This window comes from Leopardus geoffroyi, chromosome E1, assembly GCF_018350155.1.
Source record: "Leopardus geoffroyi isolate Oge1 chromosome E1, O.geoffroyi_Oge1_pat1.0, whole genome shotgun sequence".
Lineage (NCBI taxonomy): Eukaryota > Metazoa > Chordata > Mammalia > Carnivora > Felidae > Leopardus > Leopardus geoffroyi.
Genome location: NC_059330.1, coordinates 46001259 through 46029104, shown reverse-complemented (window position 1 = coordinate 46029104; position 27846 = coordinate 46001259). Strand labels below are relative to the sequence as shown.

The following is a 27846-nucleotide window of genomic DNA, read 5'->3' as shown; positions in this document are numbered from 1 at the left end:
GAAGTGGTGGAAGTATACTGAAATTAGATAGTGTGATGGTTGCACAATTCTCTAAATAATCTAATAATTGTACACTTAAGCTGGGTGAATCACGCTGCAACATGGAAATGTAAATTAAATTGTACTTTGATAAAGCTTTTTCCAAAAAGGTATCATATTAGAGTCTTCTGAGGCTTTTTTCTCTCACAATTATGTTTATGAGACTTTGTTGGTGGTGTTGTATAGAGCTATAGTTCATTTATATTTACATCTGTAGAGTAGTCCATAACCCATCATGATGACACAATTTATTTCCCCAATCTCTAATCCTGTCACTGGGCATGTGAGTTACCTCTTGTTTTTTTGCTGTTACAAAACAATTTGCCAGTAGCACTCTTGTGTGTATCTCCTTGGTATATGTAAGTAACTTTATGCATGTTGAATTGAATAATAAAATATCAGGGCTTGTATATTCTAGGTCTTTTTTTCGCTTCATTTTTTAGAAATTCACTCTCATTACAATTTATGAAAGTATTGTTCCCCCAGCAGATTGAAAATTAAAACAAAAACGAAACTGGTCCTCATTGAGCAATATTGCTCTAGGGAATATACTGGGAGTAAAATTGCTGAGTCAAGGGTATGCAGATGTTCACATGCAAAAGTTCAAGGGAGTCCCAATGTCAAACTGCTTTCCAAAATACTTGCACTGATTTGCACTCTCACCAGCATTGGACGAGAGCTCCCATGTTGCTCTGTATATTCACCAACACTTACTATTGTCCAATTTTTACATGTGCTCCAGTTCTCTGGGTAGGCCATATTTTCATTCCCTTGCTGCTGATGAGGTTGAACACCTCTTCATGTGTTTAGGGGACATTTGTGCTCCCCCTTCTGTGCTATTCCTGTTTGTTTCCTTTGCCCATTTAGTTTTTTCCTTTTTCTTCTTGATTGATACAGTTGGTCAAATACACTTTGTCCTTTGTCATTTAAATGTGCTGCAGATATAATTCCCAGTTTGTGACTTGTTTGCATTTCCTTGGGGTGTCTCTTGATCACAGAAGGTCTTACTTCTAAAGTAGTTGGATTTTGTCTATTTTCTCCCTTTTTGGCTAGCACCTCTTCACTCCTTGTAGATCATGCCCCATTCCTGGTCGAAGCCCCAGCCTGGCCCCTACTGAACTGACAAGCTCCAGAGCAGAGCACGGACATCCCTTTTAATTGCATCCTCCTGCCCCAGCCTCATGGCAGCCCCACTTTGTACTCAGTGATGTATTCTGGAGCTTTTTCTGTACCTGAGTCTTTCCCTGCCCCACAGACCATCCCCCTGTTGGCTCACAGAACCCCAAGTTATTCTGCAAATCCCAGCTCTGGCATGACCCCCCTTTTTTAAAACCAGTCCAGAGGTCTTTTATTTATTGACTTACTTATTTTTACACCTATTAAGCCATGAATTCTTACGGAACAGGTTCTGGTGCCTCAGGGTCTTTTCCACCCGTTCTCCCCGAGGATGTGTCTTTGGGTGGAGCAGGCTGGCGCTTCTGTTGAACCCAGGTACCTTTCTCTTCGGCTTCTTTCTTTTTTTCACTTTCCTTCCCACATTTCGGCAAGCTATCTTGGCTCTTGGAGCGCTTAATATGCGCGGTACGTACGTTAATTCTCTTGGCCAGGATCTTGCCCTTAACTTGTTTGTTGACAACAATGCCAACAGCATGCTGGGAAACACGACAGGCTCTTCCAGTTTTGCCATGGTAACATTTGTGGGGCATTCCTTTTTGAACAGTGCCCATTCCCTTGATGTCTACGATTTTACCTTTCTTAAAGACTTGCATGTAGGTGGCCAAAGGACCAACTCCATGCTTTCTAGAAGGCCTAGAGAACATCTACCTGTGCCTCTCCTCCTTCCCTTTGTGGTCATTTTGGCACCTTGCTGGAAGAGGGAGTTCTGGCTGAAAGGCACACCTCCTCTTCTTAGAAGCATTTCCAGCCCCCCAAAGCTGAGCACTTCTTCCTCTATTCAGTGGGCTTCACCTGCCTAAGCATCAGATGATTGACAGTATAGAGGTTTTCTTTTTTTTTTTTTTTTTAATTTTTTTTTTCAACGTTTATTTATTTTCGGGACAGAGAGAGACAGAGCATGGAGCATGAACGGGGGAGGGGCAGAGAGAGAGGGAAACACTGAATCGGAAACAGGCTCCAGGCTCTGAGCCATCAGCCCAGAGCCTGACGCGGGGCTCGAACTCACGGACCGCGAGATCGTGACCTGGCTGAAGTCGGACGCTTAACCGACTGCGCCACCCAGGCGCCCCAACAGTATAGAGGTTTTCGACTATTAAAATGGGATAACTTTTACTTTGAAGCAGTATAGTTTATTAAATAGATACAATATTTCAAAACATGGCATTCCTTAACAGTGGGATGCTTGGGAGGGGAAAAATGGTTGGGAACCACCGCTCTCTTGCCAGCGAGGCCTACCGTAGCCCTGACATCACCCTGCCCCCACTTAAACATTTCCAGGGCCAGGAAGCTCACTACCTTGGTGGGCTGGACTGCTCTAGTTGTTAGAAACTGTTTCTTATGCTAACTGTGTCTCCCGCCTCATCATTTATACTTGCTGTTCCTCACTGCTCTCTAGAGAAACACTTAGTGAGGCTTTTCTGTCTTTGACATGACCACCCTCTAACATGAGAAGTAGCATCCAGGTCTATCCGTGTCTCCTTTCCTCCAGAAGAAATACAGCACCTTCACTGATTCCTGGGAAGAGATGGTTTCCAGATTCCTCTGCACTTGATCACCCTCTTGTGAACAGACTGCAGATTTTCCGCATCCTTTGTGAACAGCATGCCCTTGTTTGAGGAAAGCTTCAGGGCTGGTCTAACTGGTGCAGAGAGGGGCCTGATCCAGTTAACTTGAGTCTATTGGTGCAGCTGCAGAGTGTCTTGACAGTTCTGGAAGCCCTGTCAGCTCTGTGGCTCACACCGACCCTGAGAGCTGATGAAAACCCTCAGATCTTTTTCATGTGAAAAATTACTTTATGTGCATTTTCACCTTCTAAAATGCAGAGTATCTGTAGAATTCACTCCTCTGCACTTGGGCTCAGCACTCCTCCCTTTGGAGAAAGTTTTCTTAGCGTTCACGTCTCCCTGTAGCTTCATGTCAAGCACAAATTTAATAAACAAGCTATCGTTTTTTGTTTTTGTTTTCAAACTTGACATTCCAAGGACAATGCGCTGTGGCAAGTAAGCATCCTTGGACCCTGTCTCTATTACACTCTGCCTTTGGGGTGTCAGGGCCCTGACTCCCAGGAAGCAGGGCCAAGGGGAAGGGGCGTTTCTTCACTCGGGGCCCCGGGTGAAGTTCAGCTCCATAGCTGTGGACAGTGATGACCCGTCTCCACCCCCCAGGCTAGGAACATCTGAGTAATCTTTGACTCATATCTGTCCTGTCTCCTATTGCCTAATCTTGCCTGGTCTTCATTAAAAATGTCTCTTTACTTTTCTTTCTCTCACTTGTTCCTCTGCACATTTCTCCTGAGACCACTGTGCTTGTGCTAGAGATGGTCTCATCAACACAGACTACCTGGATGATCTTGGATGATCCAAGACGTGACGGGTCCTGAGCCCCGGCTAGGGATGTCGCTTGGGCTGAGCACTGAAAGAAGGGGTAGGGGCTGGTCAGACCAGCTGTTGGAAGGCTCGCATTTGAAGTAGAGGGAACAAACTTATGCTGGTCAGCACTAGGAGGTGAGCAGAGGCTGGAAAAGCAGGCTGAGGCTGCCAAAGCTGAGGTGGGCAGTCAGACTTCCTCCTCAGGAAGGCTTTGGGTTGGGCAGTGCCCTGACCACAAACCTATTTCAGAGCCACCAGTGAAGATATGGCTAGCAAACGTGCAGAGGTGACAGGAGAAGACAGTGGCCTAGGGCCCCCCAGAGACCGAGGGAACTGGTAGATTCAGTGGCCAAGGGAGGTGGGGATGAAAGGAGGCAGGAGCTGACTGGTTGAGGGGAGGTGGAGGAGGAGGTGAGGGGGGTGACATGTTCCTAGGAGGGGAACATTCCAGAAGCAGGTTTGGATGGTGGGAGGGAAAGGAGATGATGACCTGGTTTTGGAGGGTGCTGGTCCTTTGGTGTGAGGAGGTGGGCGACTGGAGGGGCCAGCTCTTCTCACTCCCACAGCTGCTGTGGGTCCACTCACCCTCCACGGGATCCTTTGCCCCTTTTCTCTGCCTGCCTTCTGGGTGTCGAGATGCTGCTGGGCCCCAGAGGACATCCACCCAAGAGAACTTCAGGAGGTGTTGAGTCCTTCCCCCTCCCCAAGCCCACCAAATTTTCTATCTCAATCACTGTTTGGTGAATGTGGGAGAGGCAAGTGAGGGCCGCCTGGAGAGGACTCAGGAACACTCAAAGTACTGTCCCAGACCCTTGTCCTTCTGCGAAGCCAGGCCTGGCATTTGCCCCAATCATGCCTCCTTCCTCCCTTTCACCAACATTAATGGCCCTTCTATGCTGTGGGTGCTATGTGGGTGCTAGAGATACGACAGTGTACAAAATCGGGCCACGTCCATTGAGCCAGGCATCTAAGTGCTTTACATATCTTAATTCATTCAAACCTCCTAGCAATCCTATGGCTTAGCTACATTTGATTCCCATTTTACAGGAGAGGAAATGAAGGGTTTTTACTTTTTACTAACAAAAAGGTTAGTAAGTTGACTAAGGTCACACAAGTGATGGAGGCCAAATGCAAAGTCGGATAAGTGCCACCATGAGCCACTCCACTGTCCCCTCCTTCTCTCCGCTCCACAATGCTGTCTCCGTCCACTTTTGTGGGACGTGTCAAGTGCCATATCCTTTAGATGTTCTTATTTTTAACCCCAAATCTTAAACCCACTTCTCCTGGTTTTGCTCCTGGTGAGGTGACCTCTGCTGCCGTCCCGGCATGAACATACACAGGCATGACACCTGCCTCTTCCTGGCTTTGTGCATTCCTCTTGCCCTACCTATTCACTGCAGTGCCCAGCCCTCTCTAAGACCCACTGCCACTGTCCCACCTATGGACCCTCAGCATCTCTCGCAGGCCCTCCCTTCTGCTCTCATCCTCAGTCTCTCTCTCTGTAGCCCATTCTCACACACAGCCTGGGAATGGATACTTGTCCTAAAGCACAAACCTGAAAACAGCATCCGTTTGCAAAACCCTTCCCCACGCTTCAGCTGAGTGATAAAATCCACGCTCCTTGGAGTGAAGTCCAAGGTCCTTCCTCCCCCTGCCTCCTCCACATCCTCATTTCTGGCCCTACCTCCACAGGTATCAATGCTCCCAGAGCATTGGTGGCACTCTGGTGGCAGCTCTGGCCTTGATAAAGTGTTTAATAGTCAGCAAGAAAGGGGGTGAGACAAGAACAGTCAGATATAGAAAGCCAATCGGCATATATTAGCCAAGTCACCAGCTGTCCTGTTTTGGTCCTATTGGTCACAATATCTTTTAATCCAAATATCCTTTCTGTTTTTGTTTTTTTCGTAGTTAAAATATTACTTCTTTCATAAGATGGTGTATGTGAGAAAATGGCATATTTAAAAAAAAAGTCTTTACTGGGTGAACTAAAGTGTTTGCAACTCCAGTCAGATTCCATCTTTTTCCTGACTCAGCGGTCTATGCAAGCTGCCCACTGGCACATCAAGCAGACCCTGAGCTCTCAGGCCCCGGGGTCTTTCCTGCTTCTCACTCCTGCCTGCAATGTCCCCCTCCTCCTATCACCTGCTCATCAGCCATCGTCCCTCCAGGCCCGACCTGCCCTTCTGTTCCTAAAGCAAGGCCTTGGCACTCAGCACAGTATTCAGTGAGTAGGACTGTGGTCATTCACATGTCTCCCCCATGGAGCTCTGGGCGGTAGAAACTGGGCATCCTCATACATTTCTAGAGCCTGGTGCAGCTCCGGCCTCCCATGTACACAGCAGGTTTGCTGAGATCCTGACTAGAACGAATCGATTCCAACCTCCCTTGCAGCAGGCATGGCTGTGGTGGCAGTGAGGGGCTGTGGGGGTGCCCAGGGCTCGCTGGCTGCAGCGGTCAGCCTGTATGCCTGCCTGGACTTCGGCACTGCCATCCCTCTCCTGCCCTGAGGGCCTGACTGGGTGACAGTGACTCCTCCCCAGCCCCCTCTGTGTGGAGCTCAGGTGCTTGGGGGCTGTGGCATCTAACTGTCCCTAAAACACTATGGGCCCCGTGTGTGCCTTCCTGCAGCTGTGTGTATCTCAAGCGTTGTTCCCAGAGAGGGGCCAGGAAACTGCCCACACTCTGAAGTGCTGGAGATTATCATCTGCCTCCCAGCAGCCCAGGGAACCTCAGGTCAGACAGGAAGACACGGAAGGGAGAGAGACCGAGAGAGAGAGAGATAGAGATAGAGAGAGAGGCAGAGAGAAGTGAAACAAGGTCTGTTTCAGTAGAGACAAACATGGGGCATGCACAGAGAAGGGGGGCAGTTGCCACCAGAGTGGCGGCAGTGGGAGGCTGGAGCTGGGGGTCCGGCGAGCCTCCCACTGGGCTGGGGGGAGGCACCTGCCTGCTGGCTCTGACACAGTCCTCACTGTGGGACCCAGAGCACAGGAGGCAAATTCACTTCAGGGTCCACCCCTCGCCTCTAGTAAGTCCAGGGCCCTGACAAAGTCCTCTGAATGCTCAGGACTCCTGAGGGGCCTCCAGCCCTGCTGTCAGCCCAGGCAGCACCCTGGTCCTGCCTGGCCTCACTGCCCCTTCCCTGACAGCCCTTCAATAAACAAACTCCCTTAAGGCACCAAAGATGGGTCAGAGGAGGGACCCCTAGGGAAGAAGATGACATTTCGTTTTTAGTTACTTTGTAGTAGTTTGTTTTAGGAAGGACCTCTCGAGGCCTTTTATGCAGATGTCAGACAGAAAGTCTCATGTTGAGGGGTAGGTGGCAGTGGACTTCTGTGGCCAGGCAGAGGCCACCTTGTAACCCCCCCACCTTGAGAGTGAGGGGGGTTGACTAACATGAACAGGAGGAAGAAAGAATGTGAGCTGAGACCCTTCTATCTCAGCAGACCTCCTTTGATGGGCAGCTTTGCAAGAAGGGTGAAGGGCTTCCGGGGAGAAGCCTCTCCATGGAGGAACCTGCCTGGGGCCAGGCTCTGCAGTGGGCCTGGTCATCTAGGGGGCGTGGCAAAGCCCAGGAGCTGAGCTCATTCATATGGGGCCACCACATCTGCTTGTGTACAGCTGTCTAGGCAAGCAGGTGCAGCTGGGTCTTGACTCTACAGGGAAGTGAAGCCAGGACTGAGCCCTCCGTCTAAAAAGCCCTGAATGGTGCTTGGATTTACCAGATGAGGAGAGGCCCTTGGATGAGGAGAAAAAGTCAGAATACATGAGAGTTCTCAAAGTCCCATCAATGTCAGGACCTGACACTGCCCTTGAAGCTCTGAAGGGCTATCACTTCATAGTAATGATACGTTGGGATGGATGACTTTATTAAAGACTCCAAGTAGTATCTAATCTATGCCTTCTAAAGATACAGCCTTAGGTTCTGGAACCTGTGAGCCAGCCGTTGGGCAACATTCTTGGGCCCTGAACTTTAGGGTGACACTTTGAAGGAAGCTTACCCAGAGCCACCTGCTGCAGTAAGAGCAGGAGAGGCGTTCTGGCCCCTTGGGTCCCCTTGGGTCCCCTTGGGAAAGGGGCCCTTGCATCCCTGCTAGAGCAAGAGGTATGACTGGCCCACAGCAGGGGATGAGGCAAGAGACAAGGATCAATCCAAACTGGGGGACCAGCCGGGGGGGTATGATTCTCCCTGGTAGCAGCCCACTTGTTAGGGTCTCCCACTGGGTGGGAGGAATCAAAGGAACATGGCTTCTTGGGTAAGGGAGGTTCTGAGCCAAGGTCGAGGTGCCTTCGAATCTAATCTGCTCTTGACAAGGACCAGTTGGCCTGATAGGAGCACTCCAGGTAGGAGGTGATGGCCAAGGCCAAGAGGAGTGTACAGGACGGAGGTGGGAGGGGTGGAGCCAGGGTTAAGTGAAGCCTTTGACTTAGGACAGGTGTGCTGCTAACTTGTTATAACCTTGGAAGAGTCACCAGCCTTTGTGCACTCATCAGAGACAGTGCCTTATATGAGTGCCCCCCTTTTTGGCTCTTCTGTGTTCAGCTGAGGTCTGACTTGGAGAGGGTGGCCATAAAGCCACCACTGGGAAACACTGCCTGAGCCTCCGCCCAGGTCACACCGGGGCATCTTCTGGGCCACGGCTTGGTCATCCTGCACTTTGAGCTCAGAGCAGCCCCCACTCCCTTGCTGCTCTCCTGTCATGAGAGGCTCGGCCGAGAACCAGGGGGGATGGATCCAGAGTCAGCATGGCTTTCAGAGTCAAGATGAGAACTCAGAGCTGTCGAGGGCTTAGAACAAAGTGCAAGAGTCCTGGGTCTGCAGTTTATGGCTGGTTTGTGGAGTTGATGAGGTGGCTATCATTATCAGCCTCATATCCCCTCCCTCCCCACGCCTCTGCTGGCAACACCCAAGGCTCCGGCCACCCTTCACCCCCAGGCTCACACACTTGCTCCTTGGGGTCTTTCTTGCTCTCCACAACGAATGCCCCTAGCACTCACATAGCAGGTCTTCAGTGTTTGTTGATTGACTGACAGACTGGCCTACTCACAGAGAACAGCAGGGAGGTGGGGACTGAAGACACCACTGGGACGCGCACCTCTTCATGTGTTCTTCCTGAAGGGGAGGGCTGGCCCAGGGGAGTGAGGTCTTGGGGCTGGGCTCCCATGCCTCCTGCTCAGGCCAGCCTGGACAAGGGGTGCTTGGCGGTGCCTCACTGACTGTGACCCTATGTCCAGATTCTCCATTGAGTGAAGGACATGAGCAGTAATCAGAAACAACTACAACTATGCGCCTATGGACACTTCTTAGACACCCCGGGAATTGCTGCGGGGTCCCTGCTACACACCTCACACCTTTACCCTCTGCTCTCCCTGAGAACCTGTTTACGTTGCTGTTTTCTACTCTGTATACAGTTTCTCCTCTGTTGGGGAAGATAGTGTTAGAGGGTAGGGCAGGATGGAGATGACCATGCACATTCTTGCCTCAGGGCCTTTGCCCTTCCTCCCTCTTCCATCTGTTGGACTTACCTTCCCTTCCATCTTCATAGGGCCTGCACCTCTACCCCTCTCTCCTCAGAGTCTTTGTCCTGTGACACTCCAGCCCTTCCCCTACTTTATTTTCTTCATAACACTTGTTGCTACACACAATTAGGTCTGTGTGTCGGTGTACATTTACATGTACGTGTGTATATGTGTTGTTAGTTTCCTTTTCAATTATCTGATGCCCCCACTTCATATAAGTCACATAAAAGCAGGACCTTCTGTTTTATCGATTACTATTTCTCCAGGGCCCGGAACAGTGCCTGACACAAGTTGGTGCCCAATAAACCTTTGCTGAAAGAAAGGAAAAGAAGGAGTAGAAGGGAAAGAAGGAAGGGAGGAAGGGAGGGAGGAAGAGAAGAGAGGGAAAGAAGGGAGGGAAGAAGAGTAGGAAGGGAGGGAGGAAGGAAAAATGAAGGGAGAGAGGGAGGGAAGAAGGGAGAGCAGGTGAAGGGGAAACATGTCCTGCTGATCCCTCCCTCCCCCAGGGGGCTGCACACAAACACAAAGAGAGGTTGGAAAGCCCACCCCTTCCATCACCTCCCACCTCGGGCACCCGGTGCCATCATGCCACCTCTTGCACCAGGCTGGTCCCCACTGCCTATCCAACCCACGTCCTGTCCCTCAGAGCCCGGCATTGGTGAAAGCTGGCCTGACTCTCCTGACCGTCACCGCTTCTCTGTCCATCCTGCAGGGTTACATTGGTTTGTGAGCAGGTTTTGTTCTTGTCTGTCTTGAATCCTGCTTTCCCACACTGGACCACCTTGGGGGTCAGCCTGGGCCCCACAGCCTGTGACGTCCCTCAGCCCAATCCCCTGGAATTCTGGAGGTCCCGGTGACTCACTCTCTTCATCAGTGGCCAGTCCCCTGCCCCGCTGCCACTCCTTCCCCATTGCTGCTGCTCCGCTGGACGCTCTGGCTGCTCCTGCTGGGGCTGCCGCCCCGAAGCTGCAAGATAGGTTTTTCTCCAAGTGATTATAGTTCCATTTTAAGCTCATCAAAGTAGCCATGTGCTTTCAGACTCAGACTAGTTTTCTTTTCAAGGAAGTTGGAGCAAGCTCCTCAGGGAGTGGGCCTGAAGGTGCCACCCCCAGCAGTAGGCTGCTCCCACCCCTGTATACTGGTCAGGGTATGTGTCTTTCAGTTATTTGCCATCCTAAGGCAAGGCTTATCTCCCAGAGCTGGTGCAGGCTTTGGTTCAGGCATGTTGATCCTGGCAGTGGCCCAGGAGCCCTGAGGGGGAACTAGTTAGGCCACCTCCTCTTTCCTGCAGAATGCTCTAGTCCCTCTAGCTGTGTCTTTGGCCAGGACCTTCTTGCCCTCTCCTTGCTGTCCCTTTGCCACATTAACCCCTGCTTGTCCTGTAGCTCTCTGAGTTGATGTCCCAGGCCCCAGAAGCCTTCCTTGACCCTCATATCTGGGGTAAGCACCTTTTCTACGCACTAAGGTCTGAGAGAAAGGGCTGTGCCTGTCATGTTCACGGATACATTCCCAGCATCACCCAGCACCTGGCAAACTGAAGGGACTTGATAAAAATTCTTGTAAAGAGCGAATGAATTCTGGGTGCATTTTGCAGAACCTTAGGCCTGGGGAACCCGGTCTCCTATGCCTTTTGTATTCTCTGCAGCCCAAGGTTAAGGCCTCTGTCTGCAGCACGTGCTGAGGAGTTAACTAGCTGTTTCAGCCTGTTGGGGATGGGGAAGCTTTGCTGGGAGGGGCCAGAATGGCCAGGAGGCCCCTCTCCTGTCTTTCCCAAACAGGAGCAAGGTAGGCTTGCCAGGTAAATACAGGATTTATTTATGTACCCAGCTACATTTGAATTTCAAATAAATGATGAACACATTTTTAGTATGTTACATGAAGTGAGGCATGCTTATGCCAAAAAAAAAAAAAAATTAAATTCAAATTTAACTGGGAATCCATCTTTCTCAATCTGGAAGCCCTAGTAAGGGCAGCCCCGATCAGCCAGGTGCCGGTGGGACTCTGAGGTCCTATTCATGAGGTATTCTCACTGTCTTGGTTCTTCCTGCTCTTTAAATGCTTTTGGCCAAAGAACAAGGTGAACGCCAGGTGTGGTTTCCCAGAGCTGTCACGGACACACTTAACACAAAGTCTCCCTACATCACAACCTCAACTCCAGCTGCTGGATCAGATGGTTAGGGAAGGCCTGTCTTAGGAGTTGAGATTTGAAAGAATGGGCCAAGTGATGATTGGGGCACTCCAAAGTTGAGGTGGGAGTGAATCTGGTGAGTCTGGTGGTGGCTTTGTGAATGCCGGCAGGGACGGGATTGCATGCAGCATGCCCTGGACTGCATCCTCAGTCCTCAAGAAGGGGCCTTTGTGCTGCTCTGCCAGCCTGCTCTTACCCACCTCTGCCCCCAGCTGTAGGGTGGAAGCTTCTCTAGCTTCTGTGGCGGCAGTCTCAGCAGCAGGGGGTGTGGGGACAGCAGGGAGTGGGGGGGGATGTCTGCCATCCTGGGTTGGGGATTCTGGTGCTTGACAGCAGTTTGGTGGGATCATCTGCTCTTTAAAAGGGTTGAGAGGAGCCATGAGCCCCTAGAGCTAAGTCCCTGTGTGGTTGCTCCCCATGGAGACACCTTATGTCACTCAGAGCACCACCTCCACCCCTTCCCCACTTTAAGCAGACCTCTGAGAACGCTGCTGGCAGGGTATGCTCTCCCTTCTGAGAGGGAAATGCCGCAGCCCAGGGCCATGGACCATGGGGGCAGGGGGAAGAAGGACCCAAGGGGCCCCTTCCTGCCTCAGCAGGCATCTCTCCCAGCTTTGGAAGGGGCTGAAAGCCTTATACTGGGAAGCTCAGCACTCAAATCACAGAGTTCCCAGCAGGCTCTGCTCCTCTGTGCCACCCTGCCCACTCCAGTTCTCCTCCTCTAAGCCCAGATATACAGGCTAAACAATGGGAAATGGCTCAGTTCCACATTTAACACACAGAGCATTTGTTGCCTGCTGTTTGCCTGTTGGCACGCTAAGGAAGCTGTTTCTTAATTTAAAATGTCCATTAATTCCCTCCAACTGGAAAGTTACTCGAAACAAATTTATGCTGTGGCAGGTTTAAGCTTGGTCACTCTGAGGGGTGGGACCTGCTGTGTTTGCCCCATTATTAGGTGTGCCCAGGGCAGTGGGCACCCTTGGGTGTTTTGCTATGTGCCTGAGAGTATGTTGTCTCTGTAAGGGGGTATTAGATCTCCGAGGCCCCACTTGGCCAGGGTCCTCCAGGAGCCTCTGGACACTGCCCATGGGAAGCCCACAGTGTGGGAGGTAGAGGGAGGGAGAGGGGGAGCCACGATGTGGGGGAGGGGTATCTCTTTTACATCTCCAGGGGAGGAAACCCCATTTCCCTCCTACCCCCAGTCTCTTGGTAAGTCTTGCCAGGCATCTGACAGGAAAGAACCTTTTGTTCTGAGCTTGTAAGAAGTCTGAGCTGGACTTGTTATCTACCCACAGCATTTCCTGAACAGGGGCTGCGGTAGGGGCTGGCCCCTAGCCTTGGCCTTGGCATCCTCCTCTCTTAGCTGTTGGGACAGGCGAGGCTGCCGCTGGCAAGGTCTAGGCCTTCGGCTGGTGAGAACTGGTATTTATCCTTAGGCTGGTTTGCCTGGGGGTGGGTAGTCAGTCTCAGACAAAGCCCCCTGAGAAAGCGGGGGGGGGGGGGGGGGGCAGGAAAAGTCACCGTGTGTGTGTGTGTGTGTGTGTGTGTGTGTGTCTCGGGAGGGTGGTACTGGGGAAGTGGTGAGTCCAGTCTTCCGGTAAGGTGACATCTCCCTCGGGGCAGGGAGGAAGAAGGTGTGTTCCCCCAGCGCTGCAGAAGCTGCAGCGTGGGCCCAGGCCCGGGCCGTGTCTGACACCTAGTGGCCACCTGAGCCCGGGGCGGGGCGAGGGGGAGGGGAAGGTGGTGGGAGTGAAGAGGGGGAGGGAGGGAATCTGGAAGCGCGAACCCCAGTCCGAGGCCCGGCCGCTGCTCTCCCGGCCTGCAGCCCCTTCCGTCGTCTCCCGGGCTCAGTCCCCCTCCCGGGTCCCGGTCCCCACTCCGCAGCGCCCCCCCGCCGCGCCCGCGGCCTCCGCGTCAGGCCTGGGCAGGAGGCCGCCACACCCACGGGGTCGCAGACCCCCTCGCGTCCCTGAACGCGGGGTTCCCGTAGGCTGGGTCGCGAGGCCCGGATTTCGGAGGTTACCCGAGCTCGGGTCCAGAAGGCCGGGGTCACGGTGGCCGCGGCTGTCACCCCTCATCGCCCTGCGCCGCAGTCCTGTCACGCGGCATCAAGGTCGGGGTCCGGGACCTGGCGGGGCCGCGTCCATTCACCTGGGCATCAGTGGCGGCCGGGCCCTGCAGTAAGCGCGGGGACGTGAGGGAAGCACTTCCGGCGCCCCCTGCCCTCAGCGTGACCCCCGCCGCGCCGCCCGCCTTGCGCCCCACCCGCAGCCCTGTCGCCATGGAGACGCCGTAGCTCCGCGGCGGGCGCGGCCGCCGGAACCGGCTGAGCGGCCGGGGCGCGGCGTGGGGAGCTCGCCTGTGGGTCCGCGGTGGGGCGCTGCGCGGCGGGGACGAGCTCCGGGCCCGGCGCCCGGCCAGGTAGGCGGCCCGGGCGGGTGGGTGCGAGCCGAGCCCCCGCGCGGAGTCGGGGAGGGGGCCCAGGTGCGCCCGCAGCGGGATGGGCCCGCCCCCCGCGCCGAGCCGCCGTGCGTCCCTCCTCCGCCACCGCACCCGCCGCTCACCTCACCTCAGCTGCTCCCGAGCCCCACGCGGCTGGGCCGGAGGTGAAAGAGCTGGCCGTGCTCCTTGCTGGAGCTGCCGGCCTCTGGCCCTGGTTCAGCCTCCGTGCCAGTCTGCGGAAGTTAGAACCGAGCGGCAGGTGACCCCACGCTTGTCAGTGGGCTCACGGCTGATATTTTGCCACGTTCTAGAAACGAGCTGGGGTAGATGTGGATCAACCACCATTTGCCACGACTGTTCTTTTGAAACCTGAAACGGACCCAACTGGTGGCGGGCCCTCCCTCAGCTTCGCCTCTCTCCTCTTGGGGGTGAAATGGCTAGCTAGGAGATCCCTTCCTTGTTCTGGAACATCCGCAGCTTAGTGGTGTGAGGGTAGGAGTTCCTCGTTTGGGAAATCCTGGCTCGTTGGATTGGGTCTGGTAGGCCCCTGAGCTGTGGGGACAGGGGGTGCAGAACTGAGCGGAGGAAGGGGTCCCCTGCTGCCTTTGACACCTAGGTGATGGCAGGACCACCTCCACTCTCTGCCTGCTCTTTCCCCCAGGGCTCCACAGAGAAGGAGACCCTGTCCCCAGCTTTTCTCCTCGAGGTGGCCTCTCTTCCGTCATACCCCGGAACTTGGCAGTCTTTGGGGATTTTCTGAATCTCATTAAATGAAGCTCGTCTCAGGATGTCTGGATTCTATTCCTTTGTTTTCACAGCAAATGAAGAAATCCCAAAGCTTTGCCACATCTTAGATACCTTGATTTCTCTTCTGAAATTGGGTTTGAGGCAGAAAATACCGAGAGAAAATTCGTAAGTGCCAAAGTGAGACCCACATAGAGAGAGGGCTGCTGCCACCCCACCCCACGCAGGAGGAGCCTCCCGGACTTGGAGGTGGAGCCTGCCTGCCCCACCGCTCCCGCCCTGGCCGCCTTCCCTGGGCCCGCAGAGCTGGGCTTCTGCTAAGGCGGTGTGTGCTTCAGCAGCACCAGAAGGTATTGGTGGAGAAAGCTGCCCCAGATCCAGGGTTTTCTGCCCAGTGGGGGACGGAGAGTGGACAGAGGGGAGTGTGGATTTATGAGAGGGGGTAGTGCTGCCATCTGGCTCTCTGTGGCCCCAAACCTCTTGTGTCAACAACTTCTGATGTGTGTGACTCTTCACCTTACTCTTCCCAAGGTGCTATTAGGACCAGATTTAGTTTTTGTCAGACTGTTATCTGATTATCTACCATGTGGCAGGCACTTTGCTAACCGCTATTACATATTTATCCCACTTATTTTTTGCCAGGCCAGTGAGTAATGAGATGGGACTATCGATAGGGGACTATCGATATCCCCTATCTTGTGGATGAGGAAGCAGGCTCAGAGAGGGGACTTGGCTTGACCAGGACCACAGAGTCAGATGCAGAGGGGCTGGCTTTAAAAACACATCCGTTTGACCAGAGTTGCATTCATGGGTCGTAGGCACTTTTGCCTTGCTGGGACCCTTCTTCCACTAAAAATAATACCAATTTTTAAAAAACCCTATATTTTACAACAATTAAAAAAAAAACCTATATTTTACAATTGTGTTGGTATAAAGACAAGTATAATCCAGGCCAGATTAAAAATTAAAACATTTTCTTCAGCACTAAGTTTGTCTCTCCTTCTGATTTTAGCAGATCATAACATTTTTTGTGGGTCCCTACAAGTATTGGAAACCCTGGCACCAAGCCCACTGTACCTAATGGAGAACCAGGCTTTGCTTTCTTCCTGCGGGCTACTTGGGGCCCTGCCTGACAGCTCAACCTTCACTTTGCTTTCTCTTCCATCACATTCTAGGGCATTCTAGGGCAATTGAGTCATCCCTTCAATGGGGGGGAGGGAGGGTTGGTTAGATCTTAGAAAAGATGTAACCTCTGTCCCCAATATAATCTTGCCTAACCCAATTAAAACCCTGCTGTGGCCAAGGAGGGCTGCAGCCAGGCCAGGCTGCCTGCCTCCAGGCTCTAGGACATGGGCAGTGTCTGGTCCTCATAATGAGATTAGGCCTGGTGGCCTTTTAACAAAACTGTGGGCATGAGGAGAGTGATTCTCAGCACGTTCAACCCCTGCGGGTATCTCCTGTCCCTTTTTGATGACATTAAGTGGAGTCTGACTGCAAGTTGGTGTGGGAGGGGAGGGGTGACTGTCTCAGCCCAAAGTTCCAGAAGCTGCCAGAGCTGTCACTCCCGTCTTGTGCTCTGACAGGAAGGAGGCTGGCTGTGTAAGGGGCTCTGAGGGATATCAGAGCCTCCTCTGCTTCCATAACTCTGGTCTGCCCGGCAGAGGGGAACTTTGGGGTGGAGAGTGGCAGCTTCAAGGCCCTTGATGCTGCCCCCCACACTTCTGCTCTGGGAACAAAGGAGGCCCGGGGTTCTGGGGGCCAACCCAGCTGGCAGGGAAGAGAGTGTTCTCACTGTCTGGTTTGGGAAATGAAGGGGCCTGATTCAAAGGCATTTGCTTGCTAGGGAGTGAATCTCAACTGCTTTCAAAGTTTGCACATGCAAAATGTGTTTGTGGATGGGTCGGATTCCAGCCAGAGTCAGCAGGATGCGGTCTCTCTTCAGCAATTGGAAGCAGCCCCTCCTTGCACAAAGATAGGTTGCCAGTGACTTGAACCGAATAGGCAACAGGTGAATGCCATTGCTGAAGGAATCTGGATCTTTCACACTCGGAACTTCTGGACTGCGGGGTCACCTGTAGGCAAGGCACAGACAGACCTGCCCGAGGCAGGATGGTCTTGCTTGGTGTGAGCTTTCCTGCATCCCTCATACTTGGGCTGAAATCACCATCAAATTGGAAGGGAGGGTGGGGGAGATGGATTGGTCCTCCATAGTTCCAAAGGTCATCCTTTATCTGTGGCTTCCTCCTGGTTGCCTCATTACCCGGATGCTTAGTTCCCTAGGACAGGTGGGGCAGGTGAGCTGCCTTTGGAGCAGCTGACAGGAAGATCTCATGGAGCAGCTGGCTCATCCTCCTGCCACCCCGTCTCTCTTAACTACCTGTTCCCGTCCTGCTTCCTTCGCTCCCAGGAGAGCTCCCAGGGAACACTGGTGCTTGTTGCTGTGGTGGGCTTAAACCGCCTTAGGAGCATGGTTTCCTGAGGGGTGAGGGGTACAGGAGGACTGGCCTGGGATAGGGAGAGACCTCCTTGGAGCTATGTTTCAAAGCGACTTCTTTGGCATATGCCCATTTGGATCCTTGATTGGGTTCAGTATTTGGAAAGCATGAGAGCTCCACCCTAGATTCTCGGCAAAGCCACACTGCCACCAGACAGCCAGCTGTTCAGGGAGTGCCACCTCAAGGTATTAAGGTGGGGAAAACTGTCTTCCGTGCGTATAGTGGAAAGTGCTCTTGGCGGCCTGAGTTGAACTTGTGGCTTGAATTCTTACTACCCTTTACTAAGAAAATCTGCATCTGCTGTGTAACTTGTCTGTAAGCTCCTTGAAGGCAGGGATCAAGTCTGATCTGTATAGCTCCGGTGTCCAGCAGTATTTGCCAGCACACGGCAGGGGCTCGATGAACAAATGAGCAGCTATTTGCTGCTGGTAACTTGGGGCATGTCATTTATCCTCTTTGAGCCCCAGTGTGCTCACGCATTGATTTGGGACAGCACTCCTCTCACCATGGTTGTATGGTGAAGGTTCCGTGAAAGAATGCTGATGATCATAAGGGAAGGGAAACAAAAATAATGTAAGAACAGGGAGGGGGACAGAACGTAAGAGACTCATAGATATGGAGAACAAACAGTCTGCTGTGAGGCCCCTGGCATCCCCCCAGCACGAGCGGGCACCCGCAGACGGCATCAGCAGTCTGCCTTCCTGGGGAGTTCAGGGTGGAAGTGTACAATGCAGAGCGGCAGAGCCCCCCGTGTGGTCACCTCACTGCTCCAAAGTGTGATTTCTTTTCAGTGCCACCAGCTGCTTCCCTAGTTCACAGCAGACACTGACTGAGGTCCTACAATTTAACTCCATCCTGACACTGTCTACCTGGAGATGGCAGGTTAAGGGCTCAGGCCCACGAGACTGCCCCACTTCAGAGGCCAGTCGCAAACCCAGGTTGGCACCTGTGCTTCCGACCCACCTGCTGTAGATAAGAGGTTCCCATGGCCTTCTCCTCAGGTTCAGTTAATTTGCTAGAGCAGCTCACAGAGCTCAGAGAGTTATTTTACTTATTAGGTTTATGACAAAAGGATGTGACTCAGGAACAGCCAGATTGAAGAGGTAGGTAGGGCGAGGTCCGGAAGGGTCCAGAGCACAGGAGCCTCTATCCCCAGGGAACTAGGGTAGCCGTCCTCCCCCCTGGAAGCTCCTTTTGAATTTTAATGGAGGCTTCAGCACAGAGACAGGGGTGATTAGATCATTGGCCATTGGTGATTGAACAAATCTGCTGTCTTCTCCCTCCTTAGAGGTTGAGGGGTGGAACTCAAAGGTACAGCCTTCGGTCACATAGTTCCCCTGCCACCCAACCCCCTCCCCCCATCTACAGGTTATCTAGGGGGCTCAGTAACATAACAGAAGACAGCATTAGGGCTTTCTTGGGAAATTTTAGGAGCTTTAGAAGTTTTAGGAGCTCCATCATATATATATTTAATTTAATATAAATTAATATATATTAATATATATATTTAACTTAATAAATATATATATTTAAGTTTTTAAATGTTTATTTTTTGAGAGAGAGAGCACAAGGAGCACAGAGGGGGGAGGGGCAGAGGGAGAGGGAGACGCAGAATCCGAAGCAGGCTCCAGGCTCTCAGCTGTCGGCACAGAGCCGGACACGGGGCTCGAACCCACAGACTGTGAGATCAGGACCTGAGCTGAAATCAGAAGCTTAACCGACTAAGCCACCCGGGTGCCCCCATCCTATATATTTCTTACAAGTCATAACATCACAGCCCTGAAGAGAACCTTGCTCTGGTTTCCGTCTGCCTCCTTAGGAGACTGGCCGGGAGGGAAACATGCTGGCTCTGGCTTGCCCGGCCACAGAGCAGCTCCGAGATACAGGGGCGACGATCCCCTTTGCGGCCCTGAGCTCCCTCTGCTGTCGTTGGTTATTCTGCTGGGCAGGGAGAAGCTGTGGCAGGTCTGCCAGCAGCAGAGCACGTTCCTTCTGTTCTTCCTGATTCAGAGCTAATCAGATTCTGACTGTGCCCCGGGCTCTCTGGGGATAAATCTAATAAAGGCGGGGAGGACGGAGAACAAGTGACCCGAGGACAGCCTCTCTCCGGTAGATTTTTCCTGTTAGAGTTAGGGCAGAGGAATAGATCCCCAGGAGACCCAAGGAAGAGTAGGACGCGTTCCTCGGAGGAGGCACGACAGCAGACAGGCACAGGCGAGCTTCGTGGCAGGCAGGCAGACTGCCGACGGGGTAAGTGGGCTCCAGGCCAGCGTTGGGGATGCAGAGGTGGGGACAGAGAAGAAAGAAATGTCCCTTTCAGGTTGTGGGGCAGGTGGATGGAGGGGAGGGTGAGTGGCAGGGAGCCGGAAGAGAGGCGCAGGGAGTGAGGCAGAGTGTTGTGAAAGCCAGGGAAGCTGAGTGGACTTGGTGAGAATGATGCGGGGCTGCAGATGGAAACTGAGTTAGGATCGTGTTACAAGTGTTGCCATTTCACTGGCAGCCGCCCCCGTTTGCACAAGGTGGGACAACATGAGTTGGGGAACTGGCCTTGTCCTCGTCCTTGTCCCTGGCAGGTCTGGCGGGTTAGAAGGGGTACAGAGATTGGGGTGGAAGCTCCATGCTCTGGCTGGGGTGGTGGCAATGAAGATGGCCAGGAGGGAAGTGATGGTGGGGACCCTGGGGGAGAACCCCGAGGATTCGGTGGCCTGTCTGTAGAGGTGTCAGCGTCGGGACCAGGAGGACAGCCGCAGTGGCCACCTGCACGAGGTCAGGATTGGATTCGGTTATGACGACGATGGGCAGATGAATTGACTGGGGATGTGCGGAGGAGTTTGAAGTGTTTGTTGATGTTGGTAGAGATGTGTGGTGGGTAGCTAGAAATGGGGTTTGTATTTGGGGGAGAGGACAGAACTGGCCCTAGATGTAGGAGTTGCCTTGGGTAAAGGTGACAGATATGGACGGTGGCAAGAGTCTCAGAAATAGGGATTCATTGTCTGCCAGGGCTTCTGGAAACAGGTGTTCCCACCTGCTATGGGAGTGTGTTTGGAAGATCATTTGATAAAATGTCAAAAACCTAAACGAGAACATAGCCTTGCTGCAGGATTCCATTTCTCCATTTAGGAATTAATGAGACACATGTGCAAAGGTGATCGCATGGTGTGGTTTATTTAGTGAAAAACTGGAAGCTAGCTAAATGTTGAACAGTTGGGATTGGGGTTTGGTTAAAGTGTGGAACAGCTGTATGGTGCAGTCTTGTGTTGTCATTGAGACAATGATGTGAATGTATATTCATGGACAGGAAAAGATACACAGGATCTACTGTTAAGGTAGAAAAGCAGGTTAGAAATCGGTATGTCTCTGTTTTTATAAAAGAATGTATATGTTTGTAGAAAAAAAGGATGTAAGGACACACATGAAAATGCTGATTACTTGTAATTTTTTCCCTTTTTATGTTAATCTGTATTTTACTGTAGGGAGTATGTATTAGTAACACTCGCCACTGCCCCCAACTTTTTTTAATGGTGAAGTTGCCAAAATTTGTCAGATGTGGCAGAGAGAATCGGGGGGTAAAAAGAGACCTCCCCAATTACTAGTAGAAGACCGGGCCGACTGGACACTCGTTCTTGAGCGGTACAGGGTGGAGAGAGACAGCAAGCGCCGGGTGTTAGAGGGAGACCCAGAACCCATTAGGCCATGTCTCTGCGCCTCTGTCATTCTCTGGAATGTTTCCACTGCTGCTTGGAAAGCCCAGGACACTGCGGGCAGAGAACCTCTTTCTCTGGGCTCGGGACCCTGCAGCACCGAGGCAGACAGATGGAGGAGGCCATCCTTGTTCATCACCGGCCTCGTGCCCTGGCTGCCTCTCCTGACTGGGCGTGTGGGCCAGGCCTGGGCTCCGGGTCTGGAGAACTATCCGATTCAGGGTGAAGAGCTTGCGTGAAGGCCATCCTGACACTGGGGGAGGCTAACACGGGGGTGCACTGGGCAGAGGAGCCAGGAAATGCGCTTACCACACACACAAACACATGCACACACGTACACACGCATGCAGGTGCACACACAGGCACACATGCACAGACCCCTGAGCAAGACTTTCCCAAGCCTCCTGGAACTGCCACTTTCTTATCTGTGGCATAGGGACAGTAACTACCTGCTTTACTGTCCCATATAGGATGGCTATGAATTAAGTGATGTGTATGAAACACCCCATGGGCTCTGAATGCCAAGGTGCTACTCCCTGTCCTGAGTAGGGGTGCAGACCCGGTGGGCCCTGAGTGTGGGGGGAGGAAGTTGTGGCAGGGGGAGCAGGCTGTGGGGCTGCTCCTGTTCCCCACGTCGTCTTCAGGCAAAGCAGGGTCAGAGCATGGGGGCAGCTGCGGGGGCTGCACCCAGGCTCCTGGGGAGGGCAGGATTTCTCCTTCTGTCGGCCACACGGCCACAAGCTGGGTGCATGGGTGCAGGGATGTCAGCTTTCTCGTTCTCTCTGGACGTACTTGTGACCCATCTGGAAGACAAACCGTGACTAACTTTGTACCTTCAAGGGATTTTCTCACTTCTCTGAACCTCCTCTGTGAGCCCCACCTGAGAAAAGCCAGGGCCTTGGGAAACAGAATGCAAGGCACAGGCACGTCCCCCCGCCTCTGAATCTGGAGGACCTTCACTTGCACCTTCACTGTATCTCACAGCCAGGTGCTGGCCTGTCTGTCTCTGGGGGAAGCGGGGCACCTCTGCTGAGCTGTACTTGAATCTCGGGAAGGGATGGAAGCACTGCTGTAGCACAGGGGCCGGGAGAGGTGGGTGGAAGGGGGCAGCGGACATCGGGAGGCCGGGACGTGGCCTCTGGAAGCTGTGGGCCACTCTGAGCTTTGCTGTTTTCCCTCCAGCAGCTGCCTCAGCATGGAGAGCCACACAGGCCTGGCGGCCACCCCCAGGGCGCTGCCTTACTACGTAGCTTTCTCCCAGCTGCTGGGCCTGATCGCGGTGGCCACGACCGGTGCCTGGCTCGGTCTGTACAGGGGCGGCATCGCCTGGCAGGGCGTCCTGCAGTTCAACGTGCATCCCCTCTGCATGGTCATAGGCCTGATCTTCCTGCAGGGAGATGGTGAGTCCCACCCTTGCTCCTGAGAGCGGCGGTTTGCAGGAACCCTCTCATCCCTGGGGTCTGCTGCACTTAGACACATCTAAGATTCTAGAAAATACAGGAAGGAAGCTGGCTTGGGGCCTGGGAACACCAGGCATCCAAATCTAGGGGCCTGAGGTTTGTGGAGCATCCAAGGGTGTGCGTGTAGAGCAAGCAGCCCAGGGGCTGGGCTGTGAGCTGAGGCTGGCTTCTGCAGGGGTGGTTTGAAGTTGGAAGAAAAACGGTGAGTGTGCGTGTGTGCGCGCGTGTGTGTGCATGTGCATGTGTGTATGTGTTGGGGGAATGGTGGACTTGGCAGAGCTGCAGCTCCTCTCTGGGGCAGGAGTGAGGCTGTGCCTGCCCCCCACCCTGCCTTCTGTGTGGCCTGCTCTGGTAACAGGAAAGCTGGATCTGGATCTGTTTGACCCATTCTTCCTAGGGGCGGTCCTGGTGACAGCCATTCCCCAGCAGCAGATTCCTAAGAGGCATTCCCCGTGCCACCTGGCCCTGTCCGGCTCAGCCCTGTGAGGGGGATTAGCTTGGGAATCGGGTTCCCCACCTAGGGAACCTGGTTGCGGAAGGTAGTGAGTATCTGCTCACTATTTGAGGACCATCAGAGCTAAGAGGTGAACTCAGAAGCTTGGTGACACCTCAGCGTGACTGCATGACGAACCGAGGACACAGCCCAGAATACACGGGACACTTGATAAGAAAGTGGTGGCAGCAGGGGCACTAGGGCCCACCTACCCGAGGGCCCACCTACCCGAGGGCCCCCGCGAGGCCCCCCGGAGTCTGTTTCCTGTCCTACTGCCTGTGGCTGGGGTGCCTTGCCAAGCCCTTGGTGCAGATCACCTCTGCCAGCCAAGCTGCATCTCCTCGCTGCCTTGGCAGGCGGGCCTGACCTTCCCTTTCTCACTCCCTCAAAGCCCTGCTGGTTTACCGTGTCTTCAGGAACGAGACCAAACGCACAACCAAAGTCCTGCACGGGCTGCTACACGTCTTCGCGTTCATCATCGCCCTGGTGGGTGAGTTCCTGGGCACGGCTTTCCCTTTCCCCCGCCTCTGCTTCTAACTTGGGGGGGTCACCGCTTGACACGTCTGGTCTCCACGCCGGTTCTGTTGTGGTCCCGTCCCCATCCCTCCCGCGATCCCCCACCCCCCCAGGCATCCCCGGCTGGGACGCTGGGTGCTGGCAGCCCTCAAGCCGGGACCAGATCCCAGAAGTCCCGGCTGGTTGGGTTTCCCTTGGGTCACCTCACCCGCTCCCCTCCCCACCAGCCCTGTCCTCACACGGCCCCTCTCTCCGGTCCAGGCCTGGTGGCGGTGTTCGACTACCACAGGAAGAAGGGCTATGCTGACCTGTACAGCCTGCACAGCTGGTGTGGCATCCTCGCGTTTGTTCTCTACTTCGTGCAGGTGGGCGGTTCCGCGCCGCGGCGGTGGGGCGGGGGCGGGGGTGCACGAGGCCACGGCGGGGCCGCCTGTGCCACAGAAGGGCCCGCTTTCCCGGGCGTGTGCCTGAGAGTGAAGGAGGTGCTTTAGCACAGTTGGATGCTGCTTTCGGATCCCCAAGTGGGTACGAAAGCCAGGATCTCCCAGGCGAGGGTGCCTCAGACCCAGGCCGCCTTCCAGCTGACGCGGCACATGTGTCTGGCCACGGACCCGGGCTTCCAAGCGTTCGAGCGCGATGAACCGAGATAGGCCTCGAGTGCCGGGGCCAGGACCTTTCCCAAAAGCGTTTACTGCTCCCCCCACCCCTGCTCTTGAGATGAAGAAAGCCAAGCGGTGGATGGAGGGGTTCCCAGACTGCGTGTGGACACGGCCTACGTGGGGTGACCTCGGGTGGCTCAGACGGCGGCCGGCTCAGTCTCCGGCACCACCCCGCCTTTCCTTGTAGTGGCTCGTGGGCTTTGGCTTCTTCCTGTTCCCTGGAGCTTCATTTTCTCTGCGGAGCCGCTACCGCCCGCAGCACATCTTCTTTGGCGCCACCATCTTCCTGCTCGCTGTGGGCACAGCCCTGCTGGGCCTGAAGGAGGCGCTGCTGTTTAAACTTGGGTGAGTGTCCTGTGCCACCACGGGCCTCGGGAGACGGAGCCCTGCCCTCTGCTTCTCTGGGCCTCTGCCTTCTGAGGCAGCTTCTTGTGGAGTTAGCGAAGCAGCGGTTTTCCTCTCCGGGCGGGGCACGGGTGGGGCTGGGATTGGAATACCACGCCAGCTTTCTGGCCTTGGTGTGAATGGCATTTGGGCCTGACCGTGACCCCTCGGGTGGCTTCTCCCTTCCACCCAAACCCTGCAGGGCCAAGTATAGCACGTTTGAGCCTGAGGGCGTCCTGGCCAACATGCTGGGCTTGCTGCTGGCCGGCTTTGGCGTGACCGTGCTCTACATTTTGACTCGCGCTGACTGGAAACGGCCACCCCAGGCGGAGGAACAAGCTCTCTCCATGGACTTCAAGACGCTGACCGAGGGCGACAGCCCCAGCTCCCAGTGACGGCCTGCCCTTGTCCCACAGGGAGGGTCTGGCTGCGGCTGGCCTCCTCAGTTCCGGGAGGTTCTGATAGGCGTCTTTGCCGTGCCGTCGAGGCCGTCTTTAGGCCGGGTGGCTCTCGGGGAGGGCTCGGCAGTGTGGGTAGGGACCGTGGGGGCAGCGTCTCCCCTCGAGCGCTGATTTCTGGGGTTTAGGGCCTGACCTCCTCTACTTTCTTCTCCTTGCTGCTGCTTTAGAGTCCTGTTAGTCATGCACAGATCCCTGCCCCTGTTGTCACTGTCACCCCCTCAAATCAAGAAGCTTTGGGTAGAGTTTTGGGTGGTCAGTCCTGGTCACAAAGGCATAGATCCCTGAAGGAGATGCAGGGTGGCTCTCCCCTTGAGGCAGCGGATGCTGGGCCGCGTCCAGTGGCTGCAGAGAACACAAAGCTGCGGGATAAACTGGGGCTTAGCGACTGGCCTGGCAAGGCCAAGACTTGCTTTATGTAACACTGAATTCAAACCAGGAGTCTCGCTAGTCTGAATAACACGGTGGTGTGAATGGGCCCAGTCTTTGGCAGTAGAGCAAGTGATATTATGTGTAAAATATGTTGGTATTCGGAGCGAGGTTCCCCAGGAGAGGGGAGGGACTGGCCCCTGGGAAGCTCTGGAGATGTGGCTTTGGCCCAGCTGTGCTCTTGGCCTCCCCTCTCTTCAGTCCTCAGCCCCAAGATGCTGTGCTGGGAGAGGGACAGGGCACAGGACTGAGACAAACTGTACTTGGCGGCTGAGAGAAGGGGAAGGAGGTGGCCCCTCGCACTGGCGGGCTGGGTGGTGGGCTGGCCACTCCCTGCAGGGGCCCGGGCCACCAGTGCCCCCGGTGTCCCTGCCCTCACAGGCTGGCTCTGACTCGAGGCCGAGGGCATACGTCTTGTTTTTGTTTTTGTTTTTAAACAAAAAACTGCCCTGTTGCCCCCTTTCCCTTTCAGTGGGGAAGGCAGGGCCGCCTGCTTCTGTCCAGGAGGAAAGCCTCATCCCCTTACCTGGGCCCATCTTTGCAGGAGGTTGGGACGGAGTTGGAATTGGGTTAATTCCCCCCAGCTGTGTAAGTGTGTTATGCTGCCGCCTGAGTCACTCTTTGGATTCAGTCTGGAAGTAACGTGATCAGAGCATTGACCTTGTGCTTCTGGGACTTGGGGAATGCTCTCTTCTTGTTTTCTCATTTTCTGGGCTTTGAGGAACATGACAGTTTGAGACAGACACAGCTTACTTAAGTGAAGAAATGAATGAGGTTTCTAAGCCCGGCTACTGTTCTGTAGATGGTCGCCTTTTTCTCACCTAACCGCTGCCTTAGAGAAAGGGGCTGGCCGCTTCTGATGCTCAGATTTCTAACCCTCCACTTTGCCACAGGCCCTGCCTTAGGCAACAACGCCAGTTCTCCCAGCAGGTGCCTGCAGGTCCGGAGTCCTCCCCAGCAGGGCTGCCCAGGCCCCTCGGAGCCTCTCCCGGCCTCCCTGTCCCGGCCTCCCTGCCTCCGCCGCAGCTTGTCTGGAGGCTACACCGCGTGCTCCGCCAGGAAGGGGCTCCGTCAATTCTTTCACCACCTGGCTCACGCTGAATAGCCAGGTATTTTACAGGTGGAGAGACTCCTGCTTGGACAAACTACCAAAGTACAACTGCGTATCTACCCACGCCCTCCCCTCCCCCGCCCCAGAATGCCACTTAGAGAAACGGAACCTTAAATTTGCAGTAAAAATCTGTAAACTGGTCTGTTTGCCAACGTGTATGTTGGATGATTAAGGAGGCCCCCTGGAAGCTGATCCATTGTGGTTTATTTTACTTTGCCTGTGGCCAGTTGTCTGTGAAGTACAATGTAGTGTCGGTGCAACAGATGATTCAATAAATGTCTACAGCTGATCTCTGGCCTGTTCTCTTCATTCACCCTGGCAAAAAAGGGGCCAGTGCTTTTAGCGGCATCAGACATGTGAAGTTAGTTCTACCAGACTCGACAGAAACTGAACCTCCCCTCCCCCTACGCTGGGCACAGAAGGTAAAGCGATTCGTGATCTCTGTCACGGCCCAGGGGCTGTTCAGTCTCTGGAGCCAGAGCGGGAGGCTCTTCCTCATGGTTAGAGAAACCCTTTTCCCAACCCAGAGACAGTGGCCTGGAGGGTGGAGCGTGGTAAGGGCCTCGGCAAGAAGTTTTCCCTAGCAGTCACTCGACTTTTTACCTTTTAAAAGAGATCTCTTTATTCCTTAAGGAGAGGAGCAAAGCTTTGGGAACGAGGTGGGATTCCACTTGAGAGCAGTTCCTAAGACCCAGGCAGGAGATGTGTTTATATGAAGTTGGGCTGGATCTCACGCTGGGATACACTGCGCTCCCGTCACCTAAAACAAAACACTAGTTAAAGGGACCCCTGCAGCAAATCCTCTGAGGAGTAATCCTTGGGGAACAGGAGTCCTTCCTAACATTTACTTCTCCAGAGGTCTTTGCTTTCTGCATCTGTAGAATCTTTCTCCCGAATCAAGGCTTCTGTGCAAAACTTCATTTGCTTAAAAGCATGCAAAGCACGTGGCGTGATACATGTCCCAAGCTGATCGCTCAGTCAAGATCACAGCTGGCTCTCAGTGTGCGGGGAGAAGCAGCTGGCCCGTCTGCAGGCTGTCTCGCTTCCGGCTCTTGTGCTCACTTCTGGATCAAGGGTCTTTGTGTTTGTGAATATTCAAATGATCCCAGACACGAAGGTCACGCCTCTCCCTCTAGACACGCATCTCCTCTCCTTCACCTCCTCAGGAGGCCCTCACCTTACTGGGTTTGGAACCCCCCCGAGTCCCAAAGTTTTCAGACCATGCAGGTGGTTGCTTCCGGAGTCCTCTCCTCTCCTCTCTGAAGGCCACTCTGGCATCTAGGGTGCGTGACTGCGTGCCCGGAGTTTTCCTGCTACCCCGGCTCTGTTTGGGGGAAATGGATGTGGTTATGCAACAGGGATGTTTGTTCAGCACAACGTGGTGTCTAGAGGAAGCGGTCTCTTCCCTTGCTTGTCCCTGCAGTAGACAGAGAGGTACCAGCCGGGCAGGAAACCCGCAGCCTCTCCATTTACGATGCAGCCGTCTAGCTCTCCAGATGGTGAGGATGGCAAATTCTGGCCAGATTTCTGAAGAGAAGATGAAGCCACTGGAAGCAGCCCTGACGGAGTTAGCCTCAAGGACTCTAGCTGGGGCTGTCCCCTCACCTCGGGCTCCCACCGCAGCCCGCTTCAGGCAGCAAGACAGGGGTGCGGGCCTCAGCT

General features: G+C 54.1%; 1 protein-coding gene across 6 annotated transcripts; it reads left to right on the top strand.

The window, feature by feature from the left end:
- Positions 1–12665: 12665 nt before the first annotated feature.
- LOC123603908 (transmembrane ascorbate-dependent reductase CYB561) lies at positions 12666–26473 on the top strand. 6 transcript variants are annotated; one of them, XM_045489401.1, is made up of 7 exons: positions 13557–13713; positions 14553–14828; positions 21860–22074; positions 23019–23117; positions 23405–23508; positions 23990–24147; positions 24389–26473. In XM_045489401.1, exons 3-7 carry the CDS (start codon positions 21870–21872, stop codon positions 24579–24581), a joined length of 759 nt encoding a protein of 252 aa, XP_045345357.1. In that variant the 5' UTR covers positions 13557–13713; positions 14553–14828; positions 21860–21869; the 3' UTR covers positions 24582–26473. The 6 variants fall into 6 exon arrangements, with proteins under 6 accessions (XP_045345358.1, XP_045345354.1, XP_045345357.1 ...); XM_045489400.1 differs by having other exon boundaries at positions 21857–22074; XM_045489402.1 differs by lacking the exons at positions 13557–13713; positions 14553–14828 and adding an exon at positions 12666–12714 and having other exon boundaries at positions 21857–22074.
- The last annotated feature ends 1373 nt before the right edge of the window (positions 26474–27846 follow it).

What these genes read in the sequence shown, in the direction of transcription:
- LOC123603908 (XM_045489402.1), top strand. Translation starts at nt 21,870, where the DNA reads ATGGAGAGCCACACAGGCCTGGCGGCCACCCCCAGGGCGCTGCCTTAC. An exon ending in GATCTTCCTGCAGGGAGATG is followed by an intron (nt 22,075 to 23,018) that starts GTGAGTCCCACC and finishes ACTCCCTCAAAG; the next exon opens with CCCTGCTGGTTTACCGTGTC. An exon ending in TTGTTCTCTACTTCGTGCAG is followed by an intron (nt 23,509 to 23,989) that starts GTGGGCGGTTCC and finishes CTTTCCTTGTAG; the next exon opens with TGGCTCGTGGGCTTTGGCTT.